Source organism: Rhinichthys klamathensis, unplaced genomic scaffold (genome assembly GCF_029890125.1).
Source record: "Rhinichthys klamathensis goyatoka isolate OS25496 unplaced genomic scaffold, OSU_Roscu_1.1 h1tg000491l_1, whole genome shotgun sequence".
In the NCBI taxonomy this organism is placed as follows: Eukaryota; Metazoa; Chordata; class Actinopteri; order Cypriniformes; family Leuciscidae; genus Rhinichthys; species Rhinichthys klamathensis.
In genome coordinates this window covers 874,604-896,406 of record NW_026606977.1, presented here as the reverse complement: position 1 = coordinate 896,406, position 21,803 = coordinate 874,604, and the positions used below count along the sequence as shown (strand labels likewise).

The following is a 21,803-nucleotide window of genomic DNA, read 5'->3' as shown; positions in this document are numbered from 1 at the left end:
GGAAGAAAAAAGTGTGGCAAAAAACGCTCCACAACGAGAAGAGGTGACCGGACCCTGAGGAAGATTGTGGAGAAGGACCGATTCCAGACCTTGGGGGACCTGCGGAAGCAGTGGACTGAGTCTGGAGTAGAAACATCCAGAGCCACCGTGCACAGGCGTGTGCAGGAAATGGGCTACAGGTGCCGCATTCCCCAGGTCAAGCCACTTTTGAACCAGAAACAGCGGCAGAAGCGCCTGACCTGGGCTACAGAGGAGCAGCACTGGACTGTTGCTCAGTTTTGCATGTCATTCGGAAATCAAGGTGCCAGAGTCTGGAGGAAGACTGGGGAGAAGGAAATGCCAAAATGCCTGAAGTCCAGTGTCAAGTACCCACAGTCAGTGATGGTCTGGGGTGCCATGTCAGCTGCTGGTGTTGGTGCACTGTGTTTTATCAAGGGCAGGGTCAATGCAGCTAGCTATCAGGAGATTTTGGAGCACTTCATGCTTCCATCTGCTGAAAAGCTTTATGGAGATGAAGATTTCATTTTTCAGCACGACCTGGCACCTGCTCACAGTGCCAAAACCACTGGTAAATGGTTTACTGACCATGGTATTACTGTGCTCAATTGGCCTGCCAACTCTCCTGACCTGAATCCCATAGAGAATCTGTGGGATATTGTGAAGAGAAAGTTGAGAGACGCAAGACCCAACACTCTGGATGAGCTTAAGGCCGCTATCGAAGCATCCTGGGCCTCCATAACACCTCAGCAGTGCCACAGGCTGATTGCCTCCATGCCACGCCGCATTGAAGCAGTCATTTCTGCAAAAGGATTCCCGACCAAGTATTGACTATTGAGTGCATAACTGAACATAATTATTTGAAGGTTGACTCTTTTTTTTTTTTGCATTAAAAACACTTCTTTTATTGGTCGGATGAAATATGCTAATTTTTTGAGACAGGAATTTTGGGTTTTCATGAGCTGTATGCCAAAATCATCAGTATTAAAACAATAAAAGACCTGAAATATTTCAGTTGGTGTGCAATGAATCTAAAATATATGAAAGTTTCATTTTTATCATTACATTATGGAAAATAATGAACTTTATCACAATATGCTCATTTTTTGAGAAGGACCTGTATATACTACATAAGTAATAATACTATAAATATATATATACTGGGTTTGGACACTAAAACACTGGCCAATATAGCATTGGAGGTTTCACGCCTATATATGCGTGGCATCGCTGGCCTGGTGGCTAATCTTCACTAATTTTACACTCCATCAGTAAGAGCAGACAGTGAAGGTTGAATTACCAGAGCAATAGCACAGCTGTACATAAAATATTGCAATTCACACAACATAATAGGAGACATATGAGTACAAAGAGGACAAATTGTTGGAGCACGTCTCGCTGGCTCATCTGTGACCAGGACGGAAAATCCCTGTGGTGTATCGAGGGCTATGTTATCCAGGGTAATGTCGGCATATCACCGGCACCAAGAAGGATGAACCACATCCAACAGGAGGGACTGTTGACGCAAGAGGAAGCCATCTGAAAGGGATGTCCAGATACTAACCCGAATTGTGTCCAAAAAACATAAAAACCACAGTTGCCCAAATCACTGCAGAAATAAATGTGCACCTCGACTTTCCTGTTCCCACCAAAACTGTTTGTCAGGAGCTCCACGGGGTCAATATTCATGGTCGGGCTGCTATAGCCAAACCTTTGGTCACTCATGCAAAGGCCAAGCGTCAATTCCAATGGTGCCAGCAGAGGAAATCTTGGGCTGTGGACAATGTGAAACATGTATTGTTCTCTAATGAGTCCACCTTCACTGTCTTTCCCACATCTGAGAGAGTTACGGTGTGGAGAAGCCCCAAAGAAGCTCAACACCCGGACTGTTGCTGCCCAGAGTGAAGCACGGCAGTGGATCACTGATTGTTTGGGCTTCAATATCATGGCATTCCCTAGGCCCACTACTTGTGCTTGATGGACCAAGGACTACCGAACCATCAGTGGAGGACCATGTGCACACAATGGTTCAAATATTGTACCTTGAAGGTGGGGCTGTGTTTAAGTAATTTGATGAACATGAAAATGAAGTTGAACATCTTCAATGGTCTGCACAGTCACCAGATGTATATATTTTTGAGCCACTTTGGGGTGTTTTGGAGGAGCGAGTCAGAAAATGTTTTCCTCCACTAGTGATCTAGCCACTGTGAGGAAAGAGGAATGGCTCAAAATCCCTCTGGCCACCGTGAAGGAATTGTTTCTGTCATTCCCAAGATGAATGCTGTATTGGCTGCAAAAAGGTGGCCCTATACTATGCTAATAAATTATTGTGATCTAAAACCAGGTGTTTCAGTTTCATTGTCCAACCCCTGTATGTATATATGACAACATAGTTTATCATACGATTACTATGACAATATGAACTATTCACATGCTATTTAGAAGTGAATGATTCTGGAATGGCTCTTACACTCACCCTGTTGGAAGGCCTGGAAAACTGACGGTTTCCATTTGGATCATACCATATCTCCTGATATTCAGAGGAGAACAACTCCCTTAGAGAAGAACACACACAAAAGACAAAATAATTCAGCTATACATTTAATATGCACAGCTGGTAACCAGACAGCTTCTATCACTTCCAAAAAGGAATAACATAAACACTTCAAACTTGTTTCCATTCCTTCTCTGGGGTCAAACATGAATCAGGATTTGGTACTTATCAGATGCAGATTATTTGGAGTGAAGAAACCACGAGGCCTTACTGGTTATATTGAGTATTTCAAAGGATTTCTGCACAGAAAATGGCAGACGGTTTTAGGTCTCTTTCCCTTAATGACCTTGAGCTCATTAAAGATTTATCTAAAGTGACTGAATGCTTTGAGATCGACAGTAAATGTGCTTACAGTCTGAGAACAGTCTGTTTATTGTGCATATACTCTTTCTCCTTAAAGGTTGAAACAAGACCACTAAGTGCTAAACTGGTCCTAAATATTTAATTTCTCCCAACAAGTCTAACAAACGATTTTCACAAAGACTGCATCACACTCAAATCTTTTCTTAGCTAAAGCTTAGCTATATACTATAAAGACATAGTACTGTGTCATACAAAAAGAAGAGATTATGATGCTTTTCTTCTATGTTTCCCCCACATCCTAACTAAAAAGTCACAACTTCACAGACACCAACAATACATGTGTTTCTATTAACATGATAATGGATATTGGATAACATGAAGTGGATACAATTACTATTGTCCCATTAATCATCGTTAGTTAAATCATCAACCAAAACTTAACTAATAATGAGCAATTCATTTGTTACAATATTTATTCTTTTTTGTAAACGTTAATTATTTAAAATACAGCTGTTTATTGTTAGTTCATGTTAGCTCAGGTCCATTAAATGGTGTTAACAGATCCTACTTTTAATACTTTTTAATAATGTATTAGATAATGTTAAAATTAACATTAACTAAAATTAGTAAATGCTTTAAAAGTATTCTAATTGTTAGTTCATGTTAACTATTGTAGTTAACTAATGTTAACAAATGAAACCTCATTATGAAGTATTACTGTATCATAAATATCATTAAAGCCACTTAAAAATGATTAATACTGTCTACAACCCATACATATTTATATCCTAATTTATGGGTTTAACAAAGAAAAAATATAATACTTTCCTTCTCAGGAGAGTAAAAATGGTAAACAGTAAATATGTAACAACCAAGACACATTTTCAAGAATTTTTTTTTAAAACATAAGAAAATAAGACAAATAAGAAAATTTTCTGTCAATCAAATTATTAGGGGCCAAGCACCACAGGTCTGAAGGTCTCACTCTGACCACACCACATCAATTTCGTAACTGCGCCACCTGTAGGTCAAAAGTGAAAAACCATTCAATCATATTGTGACTGTATTTTACCATTTCTTTCACCAATTTTGCCTAAAATCATCTGCAAATGTCTCTAATTGCTCATTGTTGCAGTTGGTCTGACACTCCCAGACATGTTGGCATGGTTTGTTGTCTTCTTTGCACTTGTCCCCAATAATGGCTGCTTGCAGCTATATTTTAAATTATATTTTGTATCACACTGACAAGTGCACTGTCATGTATCGTCTGTGTTGTTTTGGTTCTTTCAGTTTAATTTTATTACCTGTGTTTAGTTGTCATAGTTACTCATTTGTTAATGATAATTCTCACCTGTTCCTCGTTTTTAATGCTCATTTTAGCTGCATTCACGTCATGTCACTTTGGATAAAAGTGTCTGCTAAATGATTAAATGTAAATGTCGTAATTATGAGATTCAAACTTGTAAAGAGCGTTCACGTCCTCGTAGAACTCATAACTTGTAATTTTCGGAGAGCTCCGACTTGTACCACGTTACCGCTGTACAACATGACCACCGCAGATTCATTATTGCCGTTGATAGTCTTGCCATAGAAATGGATAATTGGATGTGAGTGAGCAGCAATTATGCTGGTTCAATTCTTTGTCTTTTCTCATTTTTGTTTGCTCTACTCCTGCAGATTTAGAGTTTTATGTTTTCATTTAATAACTATACTTCTTTGCAAATAGATCCACGCTTCAACTCTCCTTACCTGCAACCATGGCACACACAAAGCAATTCGAGTCATTATTTTATGTTTCATTAGTGTGTTTGCAACACCTTTTTTATCCTTTATATTAAAAAATAAAGTGATGTATTGTGAACACCTGTAAAATCATTTACCATTCAGTTCAAAATGGGAACTGAAACAGTCTGCTACCACTAAAAATATTTTTGATGTGACAATTTGACTTGCTCTATCTATATCTAACCACACATTGTGGTCTCATTCTGCCTCTTCTTCTCTTTTACACATACACACCCACACCCACACACACAACTATAAATCTAAAGTGTCTGTCTCTCTTTGTTTAAATTAGTGGGCCCAACAACACTTGCTCTGGACACAGTCCAGACCTCCTGGGCTGCGACCTCCATCACCCCCACGCAGGAACACCCACCCGACTGCACAAGTCTGCACTGGCCCTGCAGGACCCTGGATCTCTGCCAGGGAGAAAAAGTGTCATGGACTCGAGTCCAAAGAGCCCCTCAGAGACATACCGGTCATACGGGCATTCTGATATATGTAGGGCCTTTTAAATAAATACATGCTACAAGTATAAATACTAGCACACAGGGTCCTTTAAGGTCATATGAGCATATGAGAAAGTTAGTAAAGACAATGTTTAAAATAGTCCAAGTGACTACAGTGGCTCAACCATAAGTTTATCAAGCGACGAGAAAACTTTTTGTGTTTAAGGTTGAGCCAGTAGTCACTTGGACTATTTTACTGGAGGCACACTCAGATTTTGACAGATGAAGGTGCACAATATGCCATGTCAGAACTTTTCATGTCACAGCGAACACCAGCAAGGCCATTCCAGATACAGTCCAAGAGGGTGGAAAAGCACTCAGGACAGAATTGGGGGCAGTAGGCCAGGGGGTTCTTGAGTCTAACGGACACCCTCTCAAACAATTCATGCCTGTTGATCCTATCTGCCGAGCAGTCACAGAGGGAACTAAAACAAGGCCCGCACTTAATCTGCCACACTGCCGCCCAATGACCCAAAATGTGTTGCTATATTAAACCCAGCCACAAGCAGCCACTGGGCCAACCAGAAGACTCATAAATTAACAATAAACTGACTCTGGCTGTGCATGACGCTATAGTCCCTTAGGCTCTGGAAAAATTGAGTGAGTGAGACAGGAATAGGTATTATTTTACTGACAGAAAGAAGGATGTTGCACATACTAGGTGGGCGATTAACATACATTTTAAGTGGCGTCTTGGCAGTTGTTTTAGCTACACAATTACAAACACTTACGGAAAGACACCTATAAAACAAAAGCTGGCAAAAATAGACCATGCAGAGATTTTGATTATGGTCCAAACTAGCTAACTAACTATACAAGGACTCAGTGAATAATTGTTTCTCCTAACTTGCCAATGGTCGTGAACGCTCATTAATATTTTTTACCCAAAATTATATTGCATTTCACTTCATCTTTAACAAAAATATATTCTTTGTCCGTATGAAAATGGGATTATTTAACATATTGTTTTTATGCTATGAAATATTTACTGATTTTTATAAAGTAACCATAATAATAACGTTTATAATGTCAGTAATATTTCAAGATGAACACTTCCTGGACTAAAGCAACTTCGGCTTGCTTGATTATCTCTCAATCATTGAAATGCATTGGATAATAAGTTTTGTCCCCCACAAAAAAAAAAACTACATAGTATGGAAGTTGTTTCCGCCACTGAATAATAAAAAAAATAATAATAGTTGCGACTTTTTATCTCACAATTGCGATATGAAGTCAGAATTGTGAGAAATAAAGTCGCAATTGCGAGATATAAAGTCGCAATTCTGAGAAATAAAGTCGCAATTCTGAGAAATAAAGTCGCAATTCTGAGAAATAAAGTCGCAATTCTGAGAAATAAAGTCGCAATTCTGAGAAATAAAGTCGCAATTCTGAGATATAAAGTCGCAATTATGAGAAATAAAGTCGCAATTGCGAGAAAAAAAGACAGAATTGCGACTTTTTATCTCACAATTCTGACTTTATAACATACAATTGCGAGTTTATATCTCGAAATTCTGACATCTTTTCTCAGAATATTGAGATATAAACTCGCAATTGCGAGTTATCAGGCCAATTCTAAGGGGGAAAAAAAGACTAACTTTTTTCCCCTCAGAATAGTTTATATCTCGCAATTCTGACTGTACAACACGCAATTTCAACTTTATATCTCGCAATTTCAACTTTATATCACGCAATTCTAACTTTATAACACGCAATTGCGACTTTATATCAATCAATTCTGACTTTATATCTCGCAATTCTGACTTTATAACACGCAATTGCGACTTTATTTCACGCAATTCTGACTTTACAACACGCAATTGCGACTTTATATCAATAAATTCTGACTTTATATCTGGCAATTCTGAATTTATAACACGCAATTGCGATTTTATATCACACAATTCTGACTTTATATCTCGCAATTCTGAGAAATAAAGGCAGAATTGCGAGATGTAAACTTGCAAGTGTGAGAAAAAAAGTCAGAATTGTGAGATAAAAAGTCGCAATTACCCTTGTGGCGGAAACAAGCTTCCATAACATAGCTTTGATTATAAAACTAAGCATTGAAATTTCATCTTACTCAGACTTATTTTGGAAGATATAGAGCAACATAAACTTATATTTATGTGCATTTTTTAAAAATAGTCTGCTATACTTTTATAAGAATCTCATCGAAATTAAGAATGACTTTTTCGCCATCTAAGCAACTGCATCAAATTGTGTGTATTTTTGACAAGTTTGAGACTCTGAATAAAAGTGAATTTCTTTTTTCGTTCTCAACTATGACCGACATATTCTCCTATATCCTACGAGTCATAAAAGCCTGATGTATGTCAAATATGATACTCAACAAAAGTTTTTGGGCTATTATTTCATATGTCAGGCTTTACAGGGTTAAATCCTAGGCTCAGAACAATAAAAGCCCTTAGAAAAAAATAGTGTTCTGGAAAACCAACGTGGCAAACTTTTGGTGAAAATTGATTGAAACAAGATTGTATGCAATTTAGCATTTTGTTCCCTAACTTCACATTTATAATGTTAATAAATAATCTTTCTTTCTCCTTCCCTCTGTATAATAAGGGAAAATAATTTTATAAATTACCCCACAAAGATGCAAAATACCCACACAGAGCACTAAAAGCTTTGGCGCGAGGCCCGACAGATGCAGTGATGAAGAGCTGTGTGTGTGAGACACGGCCGCCTGGCAGCAGCAGAAACAAAGAGCTCATTTCAGTACAGACGAGCTGCGTCTCAAGGGTCAGCGGGCCGCATTTTCTCCTCATATCAAATGACATCACTAGATGGAGGAGGGAGAGAGAAAGATGAAATAAGGACATCACGAACACAGAGAATGATTGGAAAGGGCAAAAAGAGAAGAGGAGACAGGCTGGAGGGGAGGATGATGTAATTGGGGGCATTGCCTCGGCCATTGCCGTAATGGAGGGGCTTTTATTGCTCTGTTTCAGAGCGTATCAGAGCCTAAAAGCCTGTCTGAACGGTCTGCCCTCTAACTGACAGCCCGTCAGCCTCCCAGAGGGGTCATATGAAAGTCAAACAAGCCAATGCATGTATAAGAAAATAAACAAAAGCAACAGAATGCAGTAGGCACACATTAAAGTCCACATAAAATCAATATTGACCCTATTTACTTCTGTATCATAAATTTAGCTGAAATGTTTTTTGCACACAATCTAACACATGCCTTCTGTTGTCTGTTTATACTTTTTTAGCAATTAAAATGCCTTTTAGATTGAGGATAGGCCATTGATCTATAAACATTTCTTCTTACTTTTCGACCATATAAATAACATCTTCACCAAATTGCATATTTTTGCTCAGTTTTGGCCTCTGATTAAAACTGATATGTTCTTTCCCTTCTCGAGTATGTGCTCCATATTCTCCTATGTTATACTATGAGCAATAAAAGCCTGATGTATCAAATATAATCCTCAACAACAACAACAAATTTGTCTAAAGGTTCAATCAATACTGTTTTTCTGACTATTATTTCATATGTCAGGCTTTACAGGGTTGATGCACATTCACCGGTGCACAATTGTTTGTCTTCCTAATATTTCATTTAAATAACTCGAACTGCCAGTCAACTCCAGATGGATAAAATCAAGTCCTGTTCTTAATTATTTCCATTTCATTTAAAAATATGTCACATTACAGAAGTAAAATGGTAGTGAATGAAATTTCATGTTGACTTCAAATTAATCACCAATAGTGACCTATACCCCCTGGTTATGCATCATTCTGATGACACAAACCAACATTATGACTGAAAATATTAGGGAGGACATGGCGTCAGACTCAGACCATAGACTAATGTTTCCTCTGAGATCTGTTAGCCCTCCGGAGAGAGGAAACGGACAGAAATACAGGAGGGATGGAGTAAAAGAAGCTTCACCGACAGGTCAGCAGACATAGTCTTGAGTTTGTCAAGAATCATGCTAATGATCAGTTCTCAAGAGAATCAGTTGGGTTGTTCTCTGCTACTTCAAAAAACCCTAAATGATATCTCCCCAAACAGTCCTATGACACTCTCAAAACCCTCAGAAGACCTGAATCAGCAGTGTCCTGCCTGGATCTTAATCCCATTCCCCTCCTCTGGGTCCATGAGGGCAAACATTCATTAGGATAAAAGCCAGGAGTCTACGGCAACACACACACACAAGCTTTCTCCTTCTGACTGTGATGGATCTATCCTGGAAGACGGCCACTGACTACAGATGCCAAGAGACTCACAGCTGCTTTTTGAAATTCTTTGCATGAGCGCTCAGTTTTAAACAGGGTGAAGGAGAAGTACAACTAAACAAGAACGAGAAAAGCAGAAAATCTTTATCATTTACATCACTGACAGCCAGCTATTCCCCTGAAATCAAACACACTACAGCTACAAAATCTTTAATAAGCCAAGAAACTTGTTAAGAGACCATTATATACACTCTCAGATAAAAGAAGCTGTCACTGGGGAGGTACCTTTTCAAAAGGTACACTTTTGTTCCTTTTAGGTATACCAATATGTACACTTTAGGTACTAATATGTACCTCTTGAAAATGTATCGCTCTAGTGACAGCTTTTGTACCTTTTTTCTGACAGTGTGACAGCAGTAGTAATTTAATAATAATAATTATAATAAGTTATAACCTACATTATGGAGCATGTTTCAAGATTGTGGCTAAACGTGCTTTACAAACAAGTGAAAATTGAATTCTGTGTGATTTCTAGGGTGTCCAACTTCTGGCTATCTTAAACTAAAATGAAAACTAAAAATATAAAAACAAAAGCAAATTCAAAATGTGAATAAATACTATAATAGTAAATAATATTAAAACACTGGTTGTTTAGGGTTTCTAGGGTGTTATTGGTCTTTCTATGCCATTCTGGTCTTTATGCAGGTTAAAAAAAAATGCTGTCTTTGATACAGATATGATGATGAGTAATATAATATGCACATAAACATAAAAAAGTCAAAAACTGGCTTTAACTGTTAAGATTTATCACTTCAACATGTAAAAGATTATAAATGACTGCGCAGTGGCAGTTTGATGTGAGACAAGCGGAAATTTCTGGCAAAATTTTCCTGTAGTCAAAAATCATCTGTCAAGAAACCTAATTAGCATGGACCGTTTTTCCCACTGGATGACCCATGGGGTGTAGACGGAGGTTAAAAGTGTAAAGTGAGGGAGAAATAACACGAGAAAGACAGAAAAATAATGAATGACTACACTTGACCTCAATTAGTATTAACCCGAGCCTTTGAACTGAGATGGATATCTTTGAAACCATTTTCCTCGCTTTTATCTTGTCCCACAAATATTGGAATTATCCACATCAGGAGACAATTAAACCCAGCTTGTATTAATATGCATTGCTCAGACATGAATGCAGGGATGAGGGAGGTATAGCTGACCCTGCATTCATTTTTACAACAGCCTTAATCGATAAACAGTCCACATGAAAGAGAATCATGCTCAAACCCCAGATATACAAAAATAGTGCTGCCGAGACACTGGGACCACAAAAAGAGAAATCTCATTTCAGTGCTGCTCGAATACTGAACATACTCTTAAAAATAAAGGTTAAAAGGGGGTTCTTGCAGTGATGCTATAAAATAACCATTTTTGGTTCCCAAAGAAGCACTTTTTCTTACAGTGTGAAGGACATTTTCTAAAATTGAAAAAATATTTCTCCACTATAGAGAACCTTTTGTGCAGTGTAAAGTTTCCATGGATGTAAAGGTTCTTCATGGGAACCATCAATGCCAATTAGGACCTTTATTTTTAAGAGTGGTGGCTGCTAACTTTTTCTTGACATATGCTTGCATTGCAAATTCTAAATTTCCAGTTAATTCTATTTCCGAAGTACCTCCCACCCACACAACAGAACTGATCAAATATTACTATGTATGGCCATTAACTCTCTGTTATGCTACTCTTCAAAACACTGCATGCTATTGGTCACTCACCATGACTTCTGGAAATTTGACATTACGTCAGATTGAAATCCAGTAACAAAGTGTCTCTCTGAATTAGGAAGTTGCTCAATATTACTTTGTGTAAAAGACAAAATGATTGTGAATTATAAACCGCACACTTCCCCAAAACAAACTGACACAATGCTTGAGAAACGGTGCTGATGTTTTCATCACACCAAAGCCTAGATCTGTGGTTGCATCTGTGACAAATGACCAGCAGGGTGCCGTTCCCTCAGACACCATGGAGTAGTGCTCTGGATGGATCTTCAGTTGGTAGCCTATGGCTATTCCATCTGCTCTGATTTCCAGATAGGACCTTCACTAATGTGACACCACTTAGACCAGGGTAGGGTTGCACCAGCCATTCGTAAGTTCTTAAAGGGTAAGTTCACCCAAAAATGTCAATTATCCCATAATTTACTCAACCTCAAGCCATCCTAGGTGTATATGAATTTCATCTTTCATCCAAACACAATCGAAGTTATATTAAAAAATATCCTGGCTCTGAAGCCCAAAAAAGCACATCCATCCATCATAAAAGTAATCCATATGGCTCAATAAGTTAACAAAGGCCTTCTGAAGCAAAGCGATGGGTTTTTGTAATTAAAATATCCATATTTAAATCTCAGTTCTTATTCACTCCCATTATAAAGCTTGGAAGAGCCAGGATATTTCTTAATATAACTCAGATTGTGTTTGGCTGAAAGAAGAAAGTCATATACACATAGGATGGCTTCAGGGTGAGTAAATTTTGGGATAATTTTAATATTTGGTTGAACTAATCCTTTAAATTGGATTGTAAAGTCCACACTAGAGGCTTAGTAACTACTAGCTAGTTTGTAACTCTGTACTTTATTCAGTTGCACCATTTGTTCTCTTTGTTCATACGATGTTAGCACTCAATGATCCAATAGCAGCCTTTAAATATGTGAGTGGAAGTTGTGTTGAAATGCCGGGAATTTCCGTTAACACTCTTAAAAATAACGGTTCTTTATTGGCATTGGTGGCTTTTTAGATTATTAAAATGCTCTTCACTCTAGGAAAGCAATGGTCTTCTTTTAAGACCAGTTCACCAAAAGGTTCTTCTGTGGCATGACTGCGAAAACCCATTTATTTTTAAGAGCACACAGCTGGTGTAACCGGCTCCAGGAGAGGATTGTGCTGGTTGCACCCTGGCTTTTCCTGGGACATCGAACACAATCCTTGCCACAGAACAACAAAGCAGGATGTCTTTAAAAGTCCTGTCACTAGCCACTTAATGCCAATGATACAGCTCAGAAATAATCAATCTGGTTTATTCGGTTGTCAACCTGTTATCATGTGCACTTATCCCCTAATGGCAAAGCACTCCAGGGGCAGAAACTAAACCATGTGACACACTCAGCTTCCTGTGTCCTGGAGCAGGAGTATCAAATGTCATTCCCATATGGTTTAATGCTCGTACGGTGCAAACGCTCTCCATCAACAGATGTACATATGCTTGTGCCAAAATGAAAAGGGAAACCACATAGATGTGTATTTTTGGTGCAGCGCTATAAACCGCATTTCATATATCACGACACCTCCAGTTGGTAAGTGAGATATGGCTACAGTGGAGTAAAGCTGGACAGCAGGGGATGAAACTGAATGGAGATGGTTATTTATAAGACTACACGCACAAACTCACTCATTTCTCTGGAGTTGTAGAATCAGATCTTCTCCTCCCGCAGTTATCTTGACCTCTGCCTCAGACGGATGCTGGGAAGGGAAATCAATCAGGTTATCTAGAATTACCCAATAATTTACATTATGCAAAATTGGTGATAGATACTTAGTTAAAAAGATTATGAATGAGGCAAGTGGTTTATAATAAGTATTATACATAGAGTGGGGTCCAAAAATCTGGCTTCCATATAAAAACAAGAATCTCTTTCAATCGGTCTCAAATCATTCTTGATAACATGTTACATGATCACCAGATTTTACAAAAAGCTATTGAGTTCATGCAGCTCTAGTGCTGGGCAATATAGCAAAGCCTTTTAAAAAACAGTTCAACTTTTCACTTTATTGCTGTATTGGATTAGAATCCAATATGAACAAGCCATTTGATGACAAATTAAGTTTGCAAATGTGGTTTGAAAATATAAGCACAAGTAACCTACATTGGTGTAATAGCCTTTACTATTATCAAAACTACATTTGCAATCGACATTACCTTATTGGCCACATGAGATCTTTTGTGTCTGGCTGGGCTGATCCACTCTGGATAAGTGATAAAGTGCTGCGGGTTGTCATGGATGCGATATGAGTCTCCATGCCAACGTTCATCTAATAGTACATTAAATCAATCGCGTGATCAATAAACAATCAATCTGACACAATTACCAGAGAAAGAGTTCAAGCGCGCAGCATCTTCAATTCCACTGCTTAGACTCAAAGCAACACAATACCGGTATTATTTTATTGTGAGTGTGACTATAATACAATAAGACTCACCCGTCTGTATGTCGTCGCCATGTGCAGTGCATCTTAAAGAGAGATGTAAACAAAAAAAACATAACAATAAAAACAAACGGAACTGCACTGCACCCGCGACCGTGCAGCGATTTAAATACACGCCCTGAAGCATAATAAATTAAATTAAATGTAAATATTCAAATGTAAATATGCACGAAATAAACGAGCCGTGCAGAAGGAATTATTATCGATTATGAATAGCATTCATGATGAACAGCACCGGTATGTGTGACTGTAGAGTCCGACAGAGGCAGTGAGAGGAGCGCATCTTTACAGCCCTCTCACCCTGATACAAGCACCTCCCCTTCAGTCTGCCTCCATCATTCATAAAAACATCTATCTATCTATCTATCTATCCATCCATCCATCCGTCTATAAATAGCCTATTATGAAGATTAATTCATTCGAAATTTGTCTAAAAATAAAAATAAAATAAATTACCAGAACTAGTAGAAGTCATGTTACACAGAAATTCAGCATACATAATTCAAGCACAAAATCTTGCATGCTTAATGAGCAATAATACTGAGCTTTGCTAAAATACTAGTAGTAGAAAAAATATCATGTTCATTCTTCGAAGGCATTTACAGTTGTTACAGTGATGGAGTACATTCACTGTTATAATTTAAGCACGGAAACGAGGTCAGGGATACCATATTACACACTGCACACAACATTGTGTGTAATAATATACACCTTGGCTCTAAAACAAGTAGCACAGAGAGTAGTGCAGAGGGAAGATGTGGTTTCACGATCAGCTACAATAATTCTGTACTTCACATAATTGCTTCCAACATCAAAGTACAGGAAAGACCAGCACACACACCATCCTCTGGGATGTTCAGATGTGTTGAAACTTTTATATTCATAGTTGGAATATCTTGATCTCAGTACAGCTTATTCGCCAGCATTTGTGGCATAATATTGATTATAATAAAACATAATTTCCACTTGTTCCTCGTTATTTTATATATTTTTTCAATCTGGGTTACAGTAAGGCACTTACAATGGATGTTAATGGGGCCAGTTTGAAAACATTAAAATACTGTTTCAAAAGTATACCAGGACATAAACGTGTTAACTGTGAATAAAAATTACATGTTAACCTTTTCCGTGTCAATTTATATTCAATTTTACAAATTTTGTCAGCATGACAATGTAACATCATAACACCATAACCCTGAAAAGACTGTAAAAGCTATGATTTTTAGATTCAGACTTTTACATTTTTAGAATTCGAATGCACAAGTTTTAACAGAAAATTTAATACAAGTACTTTTTTTTTTATAAAGCTTCACATTTCTGCTTTTAAATTCTCCAAAAACTGGGCCCACTCACTTCCATTGTAAGAGTAACCACATTTTTTGCTCTTTGTGATCAACATTATGAATGAATGAGGCATGAGGCATGTGCCACAAGTGCTGTGGATTGAGCTTAATTTGTATTGATAGTTCACTCAAAAATCATTTACTCATCCTCAAGTTGTTCCAAACCTAAATTTCCTTCTTCTGCTGAACACAAAAGAAGATATTTTGAAGAATGCAGGTAACCAAACCAAACACATTGACTTCCATGGTATTTTTTTCCATACTATGGAAGTCAATGGGGACCAGCAGCTGTTCGGGTACCCATATTCTTCAAAATATCTTCTTTTGTGTTCAGCAGAAGAAAGAAATTCATACAGATTTGGAAGTTTTTGGGTGAAATTTCCCTTCAAGTACTGATTTCATGCGCACTTCATTAAATGTACCCGTGTTGATTCTATCATACGGAATTCATAAAGACACTGACATCTGGAGAAAACAGACTTTTAAAGTCATCAGCACACAGAGGGGGTGAGGTAAAAACAGATGCTCATCCCTGCAGGAGAGAATAATATCCCTCCTTATCTCTACTAGGAATCTTAGGGGGGAAATAACATGGCAACATCACCTTTCAGTCACATTTTTTTCCCTCCAAAAAAGACAATAAATATAAAACATTGAAAGTTTTTTTTTTTTTAATTAAACACCAAAAGGAAAAATAAACTCGCATTTTTGGTCTGAGTTTTTTAACAGTGTGATCAACACTGGTCACTTTCCAGAATGTCTGCATGTTCTTCCCAGAACTGATCTCCAATGATATCACAGGAATGACTTGTAACCTTCTTTCTGGTCCGTGTCACAGTAACTTCTGACTCTCCTTCATCTGGCCGCTTGATCTGTTTAGTTGCGCTTTCAGTCACCTGAAGGAAAGAGTTTGAGAAAGAAACCAGAGTTATACATTTCATTAAAGAGATGAGAGAAGAAAAAAAAATCCAGCTGTCTCTTACCTTTTCCCATATTAAAGTTGTGCCTTTTTTGTGAAATGAGGATTGATTATTGTAATTGATACTGAACTCAGAAAACAAGATCTCGTTCTTATCCGCTGCTTGGGTTCCCTGTGTGTGGGGAAAATGATGCATCTTTTTAGTTTCTTTAAGTAAATTACACTACAGCTATAGAACGTAAATATACAAAATAATTGTACTAGAATTAGGCATGTTTGATTAAACTTATATGGAAAAAAATGAATTAATTCAAATAAACATTTATGTATTATATTAGTATCAAATATTGTAAGATTATGTATCTGGGTAAAAGTGCTTACTGGATAATATACCTAAAGGAGATTGTGACTAGACATGTCAGATTTAAATACTGCCATGTTTATATTGTTTGGGGAGGAAACCTTCCTTGTACTTTAGTGACAAGCATCCTTCAAATCTATATGATAACTAATGTGAAAAAAAAAACTGAGAACATAAATATTTGAGAATACATTGAGTCTCTCTTCAGCCTGTGTTGTGGTCAATCCTCCTTTCTGCACCAGCGTCCAAAACGTAGTGTTGTACAAATTGTTAATGTGACCTGAGAAGATACAACACGTCAAAAATAAATAAATAAATAAATAAATAAATAAAATGTGAAACAATTCCAAATCCTTGTCTAGCTACATTTTCTAAAATCGATATTTTATGCATCAAAGTAAAACATATACAATAGTATGACAATAACAAATAGCACATGTGTACTTTTTAAAGGGATAGTTCACCCAAATTCTGTCATCATTACTCACTGTTGTTCTAAACCTGTATGAGATAAAAGAAGATATTTTGAAGAGTGTTTGTAACCAAACAGTTTCTGGTCCCCATTGACTTCTATGGTATTTTTTTTTTTCATACTATAGAAGTCAATAGGGACCGGCAGTTGTTTAGTTACCAACATTCTTCAAAATATCTTCATTTGTTTTCAACAAAACAAAGAAACTTCAGGGTGAGTAAATTATGACAGAATTTTCCTTTTTGAACGAACTATCCCTATAATGCCCCATCACAAGCAAGCAAGCATGTTTTTATTACCATATTCTCAAAAGGTTGTCATGAAATTTGTATTTATTGTCTGTTGTAGTTTTGGGGTGACAATCACAGTAAACTGCAGAAGTCAAAAGTGCAAATAATGGCCCAGATCTATCTAGTTCATCCTATTATAATGTTTTGTACATGTTACAGTCAACCCAAATCTGCAACAAAATACATTAACTTACAGTCTGCCTGTCTCCAGCTTAGATAATCTTTAAGGTTACGGTTGGTAGGATACAGCACCACCCTGCCATCAAAGCTGGGCGGGTACAGCAGCGGCTGCTCCCCGAAAAACTCCTTCCAATAGAAAACAAAGCTAGATGAAAACTGGGATGTCACATGGGTCATCAGTTTACTGTAAAGAGAAAAGAAAACATTTAATGAGAGATTTTCAGGGTCAAGGGTGCCACAAGGAAATGTTAGGGGGTCAATGGAAACGTATATAAGAAAAAAAACAGTGTAATTTATTTTTAAATAAATAAGAAAGAAAAAATATTAAAATACAAATTTGATATAAATCAATGAATAAAAAATATAACAATTATTATATTAATTGAATTATAAGCAAAATTGGGGAAAAAATGCATTTTAAAATAAATGTTTTAAAAAAATACACTGTACAGTACTATAGTGAATAGAAAAACAAACTAAATACACTGATTATTTAAATAGGCAAATAGAGGTGCATCAGTTTTTGGTCAGGATCTTGTATTGACAATGTAAGAGTCCAGCACTCTGTAAAGTTTCCTCCAGCACATCCCAAAGACTTTCAATGAACTTAAGGGCCTGGAATCAGAGGAGCCGATTCATGTGTGAAAATGATTCTTCATGCTCCTCCCAACCATTCTTTCACAGTTTGAGCCTGATGAATCTTGACATTGTCATCCTAGAATATGGCCATGATGTGTCTTCCTACATAGTTGTTTAAGAAATGAAAAGCTATCCACTCCATCAGTTAGTGTTAGAAGAACTGTTGCCAAACATATAACATGCTAAAAACATAATAATCACAGCAATAATAATCAAATCATACTTAATTATTTAAACTATTTAAACCAGTTACCTATTTAAAGCCAAACTTTTTTTGGCCGGGCAGTGTATTTCACACTTTTATAATATTTTCTTTTTCAGTCTTTATACATAAAAAATATTTATAGCAGCCTTTTAAATTTTAGAATGGGGTCCTTCGCATAAGAATGATCATATATGGAGGTTCGTGGCATCTAAAATATTGAAAACCCCTGTCCTAGACTGCATTATCCTGGATAACCATTGTGGTGTTTGACATCAAGATGGTTTTGAAATGCATTTCACAGTTTGCAAGTTTATCTACGGCACTGTGTCAGCATAGAATTATACCTTGCCCTTCTTTTGAACCAGGTGGTTGATCTTTTGAACACAAAGCTGAACTCGTCACTCTGTCCATAGGCTATAGTGATGTCCTCCAGATCCTCCATGACCGAACGGGCACTGCGGCTCATCAAACCCAGAGCTCTGTCATCATTGGGTTTAATGAAGTTATGCTGATCAGAAAACCTGCAATCAAGGGGATCATGTAGAAAATGCCCTCAGTCATCATCACGCATGTTCTACCCTCTGTGAAACACAGCCGTACAGTTAGTTTGATGTTTGACATTCAGTTTCATAGCAATTAAACTCTTTGCACATTTAATGTTTTGAGCCTGAACCAACTCAGATATAAACCAAATATATATAATATAAATCAATTAAACAATTTAACTGTATGACATTATGGTATTACACTAATAGTAAAAATGTTCAGAAAAAATATCCCTCTATGTCTTTAGAACTTAAAATGCATGCAATACTGTAAACCACATACATAAGACAGGGTTAGTACCTGTACTGCAACAGCATGTCGTAACTGTACCTATTGCAAGCATTACAGAAGCACTTACTTGTGGAAGTTGCGTCCATCTAGCCGAACCACAATATAGCAGTTTTTCAAACATTTGTCGTCAAGCTCAAAGTTTCTCACGTATTCAAATTTGCTTTTGGCCATGACTGATGATGTGCTAAATTTAAGACTTAAGAGTGTCTTGTGCTTTATAAGCCCTCCAAAGTTCACCGACAATAGTCTCAGCATAAGGATATCAGAGTTACGAGTTATTGAATTAGTTTAACTTAAATATTTTGTTAGTTCAAAATATTTGTGAGACGTAACTAGTTAGCTGACATCCAGAAAGCGCATTTTTAATATTCATGTCTCAGGAACTTCAACGAAAGATTATTGGTATTAATCTTAAATCTTAAAACGCGTTGTATTATTAAATATGTAACGTTGTATTGTTTACACAATATTTATTTCCTAACCGGAAGTATGTTGTGTCAAAACTCACATGTGAATGAGCGTTCAGTGTATTGGTACGTCAGCTTAAACAGTCCCTCAAAATACAGTTTTGAAAACTGTGTTCCGCTATATATAGCCTACAAAACATCAGGCTGCTAAGATTTAGAAGCCTAAAGACTTGCATCTGATACAAAATTAACATTACTGTACATGCTATTTTGAATGGAACGAGATGTTTTGTTGGTAGTTTTGAATGAGAGTTAAAAAATCATGTGCAAGAATGTGCAGTGTCCAGAACCTTTTTGTTTCTTTTTCAGTATAATAATAAGTATGCTGCAAAGAAAAGAAAGACATAAATGAAGCTGCCAACCTTACAATTGTTTGGCTAAATATGTTTATTTTATTAGCAAAAAAATGTAAAATCAAGGTATAAACGGTATAACACAGTTTGTCATCATGTCACATTTCCATTTTTGTTCGATTTTTTTTTTTTTACATATTTAAAATTTCATTCTTGAAACATTGTACTCTGAGCAGAAAGAAAAAGAAGAAACTTAATGGAAGAGCTGAAATATTTTAACCCAGCTAACAAAAATATGTTCTAAGATGTTTTGCAAATGTTCCCATTAAGTTATGAAAACGTTATTTCTGAATGTTCTCAGAACCTTCAAAACGTCCAGATTTTTAAATGTTTTAAAAACTTTTTTCTTGGTTAGTGAACGTTTCCTCTGTTTAAAAACGTTGCAAGTATTATGGGAACATTACTTTTGAATGTCTCTGAGGTGTAATGTTTAAAAAGCATAAGACTTACATCCAACTAAAAGTTTGCATGGGGGGGGGGGGGGGGGGGGGGGGGGGAGCGCTCCATGAATGATGTATAATAACACTTTTGTGCTAATGTTTTGACAATGTAATTTAAGACCAGATAACTTTGAACATGCATTCTATTAACGTTACTGGAAGAACATTTGTTCATAACTTTGAGAGAACCTTGCCAGAATGTTAGCCAAAGTTCTGATAATGTTCCCTGTTGTCTGGGAAAGAAAGACAGAACAGTATTGATGTAAAACAAACTAAGTAAATAGAAAATCAAACACACTGCACTGTTCACTCAAAGTCACTTAAATGTGATAAACTGACACTTATTATTCATATCACTAGTATTTATCATTTTTAACATGCAGTAGGATTTCACACATCTACTGTATAGGTATAAGTGCAAAACTGGTCTGGATGAGCATAGCAAACAACACTCTTAAACAAACATAGATATGAAAAGTGAAGTGATGATATCATAAGAGCAGCCTCAGCAGCGTCCGTCTTTCACAATCATAATGTCTGCATTTGTGTGCCTAAAAAACAAACACCCTTTCAGTTATCCAACATCAATACTGGCTTACTAACAGCCCTTAACAATATGAGTAATTACAGGCAAGAACCATGTCAACTGTAATGCTGTTTTCCTACACTAACAGGAGCAAATGAATGGACTCACATTCTCTGCACACACAGGTTGCATTCATTGACGTATGTGATGCCATCATTACCGCACACAGGAGAGTAGTTGAGAGGACATGCTTGGTTGACACTCAGTCCTCCACATGCAGGCTGTCGGATTAAAAACACATGCAATTTACAGTAAATGCCTGTTATGCATCACAGTTTATCTTCTAATGCATAAATTGACTTACTCTGCGGTAGAGTCTTGATTTATCCTCTGCGTCTGGAAAAAAAGGTTCTGTTGGATTAATCTCAATGCTGTTGTTAATTGCAAATGACACACCTCAATGATTAAAACAATAACAGCTCTTATGACAGATGATGAGACTTACCCACAGAGAGGATGAGGACCAGGCTCATCAGAACCACCGCTGTTCCAGTCATGATGCTCAAAGGAAGGAAGCCTGGATTTCAAAACAAAAATCTGGATTTGTAAGTTCAGGCTGAGAGCTTTTAACAGTGACTGATGACTTCTAGCTCGCTTCTGAGTGTTGTATTGTTGATGACCCTCAACATATAGTTTGAAAGTGAGGAGGAGGAGGAGAGGTGCTGATATTTTGACAGCTATCCGCCCCACCTACCCACTATCCCGCGTCAACACCAGTGAGAACAGAGCCTCTCTATTGTCTCTCTCTTTATTAAGGGATAAACATTCCAGTCTGTCCAAAAATTGCTGAGCACAATCCAAAAAGCATTAGCCTGTATAATATCCCTCAAAACAGGTCTGGCTGGGAGGTGTGTCCCTGTTTATTGGCCCCAAATAAATGGAATTCCACTAAACATGGAATGCAGTTAACAGAATAATTATGTAATGTAATAATTAACTTGCAGTAGGGTATATGGGCCTGAAGAGACTTTGAACCATAATTTTTTTTTTATACGGGTCATTGGTAAATAAAGCTTAAAAAAATTGTTTTAAAAAAATATTTTTGCATATTTTTGAGTAATGAGTTGAGTTTCAGTTGTTAAATAACAGTGTTTAAGA

The 21,803-nt window shown here is 36.9% G+C and overlaps 3 protein-coding genes across 4 annotated transcripts in view; all 3 read right to left on the bottom strand.

The window, feature by feature from the left end:
* adam19b (ADAM metallopeptidase domain 19b) overlaps positions 1 to 13,913 on the bottom strand; it is a 29,594-nt gene extending 15,681 nt beyond the window's left edge. The window contains exons 1-4 of the mRNA XM_056237629.1: positions 13,608 to 13,913; positions 13,327 to 13,439; positions 12,799 to 12,869; positions 2,474 to 2,552 (exon numbers count right to left, since the gene is read on the bottom strand). Coding sequence (XP_056093604.1) covers positions 2,474 to 2,552; positions 12,799 to 12,869; positions 13,327 to 13,439; positions 13,608 to 13,740 — 396 coding nt within the window. The 5' untranslated portion in view covers positions 13,741 to 13,913. The remainder of the gene's footprint in view (positions 1 to 2,473; positions 2,553 to 12,798; positions 12,870 to 13,326; positions 13,440 to 13,607) is intronic.
* A 1,718-nt stretch (positions 13,914 to 15,631) lies between these two features.
* thg1l (tRNA-histidine guanylyltransferase 1-like) lies at positions 15,632 to 19,394 on the bottom strand. Of its 2 annotated transcripts, XM_056237655.1 has the most exons (6): positions 18,927 to 19,394; positions 18,367 to 18,543; positions 17,193 to 17,362; positions 16,428 to 16,516; positions 15,940 to 16,047; positions 15,632 to 15,852 (listed from the first exon to the last, which is right to left on the bottom strand). In XM_056237655.1, exons 1-6 carry the CDS (start codon positions 19,112 to 19,114, stop codon positions 15,691 to 15,693), a joined length of 894 nt encoding a protein of 297 aa, XP_056093630.1. In that variant the 5' UTR covers positions 19,115 to 19,394; the 3' UTR covers positions 15,632 to 15,690. The 2 variants fall into 2 exon arrangements, with proteins under 2 accessions (XP_056093630.1, XP_056093631.1); XM_056237656.1 differs by lacking the exon at positions 18,927 to 19,394 and having other exon boundaries at positions 17,193 to 17,266; positions 18,372 to 18,433.
* Positions 19,395 to 20,550: 1,156 nt separating this feature from the next.
* On the bottom strand, positions 20,551 to 21,520 carry LOC130072507 (probable pancreatic secretory proteinase inhibitor). The gene is made up of 4 exons (XM_056237640.1): positions 21,151 to 21,520; positions 21,010 to 21,041; positions 20,814 to 20,926; positions 20,551 to 20,670 (listed from the first exon to the last, which is right to left on the bottom strand). Exons 1-4 carry the CDS (start codon positions 21,200 to 21,202, stop codon positions 20,625 to 20,627), a joined length of 243 nt encoding a protein of 80 aa, XP_056093615.1. The 5' UTR covers positions 21,203 to 21,520; the 3' UTR covers positions 20,551 to 20,624.
* Positions 21,521 to 21,803: the final 283 nt, after the last annotated feature.

Coding starts and splice junctions, on each gene's coding strand:
- thg1l (XM_056237655.1), bottom strand. CDS start 19,114: ATGCTGAGACTATTGTCGGTGAACTTTGGAGGGCTTATAAAGCACAAG. Junction 18,544..18,926: donor GATGGACGCAACTTCCACAA/GTAAGTGCTTCT, acceptor CCTTGATTGCAG/GTTTTCTGATCAGCATAACT. Junction 17,363..18,366: donor TGGTTCAAAAGAAGGGCAAG/GTATAATTCTAT, acceptor TTCTCTTTACAG/TAAACTGATGACCCATGTGA.
- LOC130072507 (XM_056237640.1), bottom strand. CDS start 21,202: ATGACTGGAACAGCGGTGGTTCTGATGAGCCTGGTCCTCATCCTCTCT. Junction 21,042..21,150: donor GGTCCTCATCCTCTCTGTGG/GTAAGTCTCATC, acceptor CTTTTTTTCCAG/ACGCAGAGGATAAATCAAGA. Junction 20,927..21,009: donor AATCAAGACTCTACCGCAGA/GTAAGTCAATTT, acceptor TTAATCCGACAG/CCTGCATGTGGAGGACTGAG.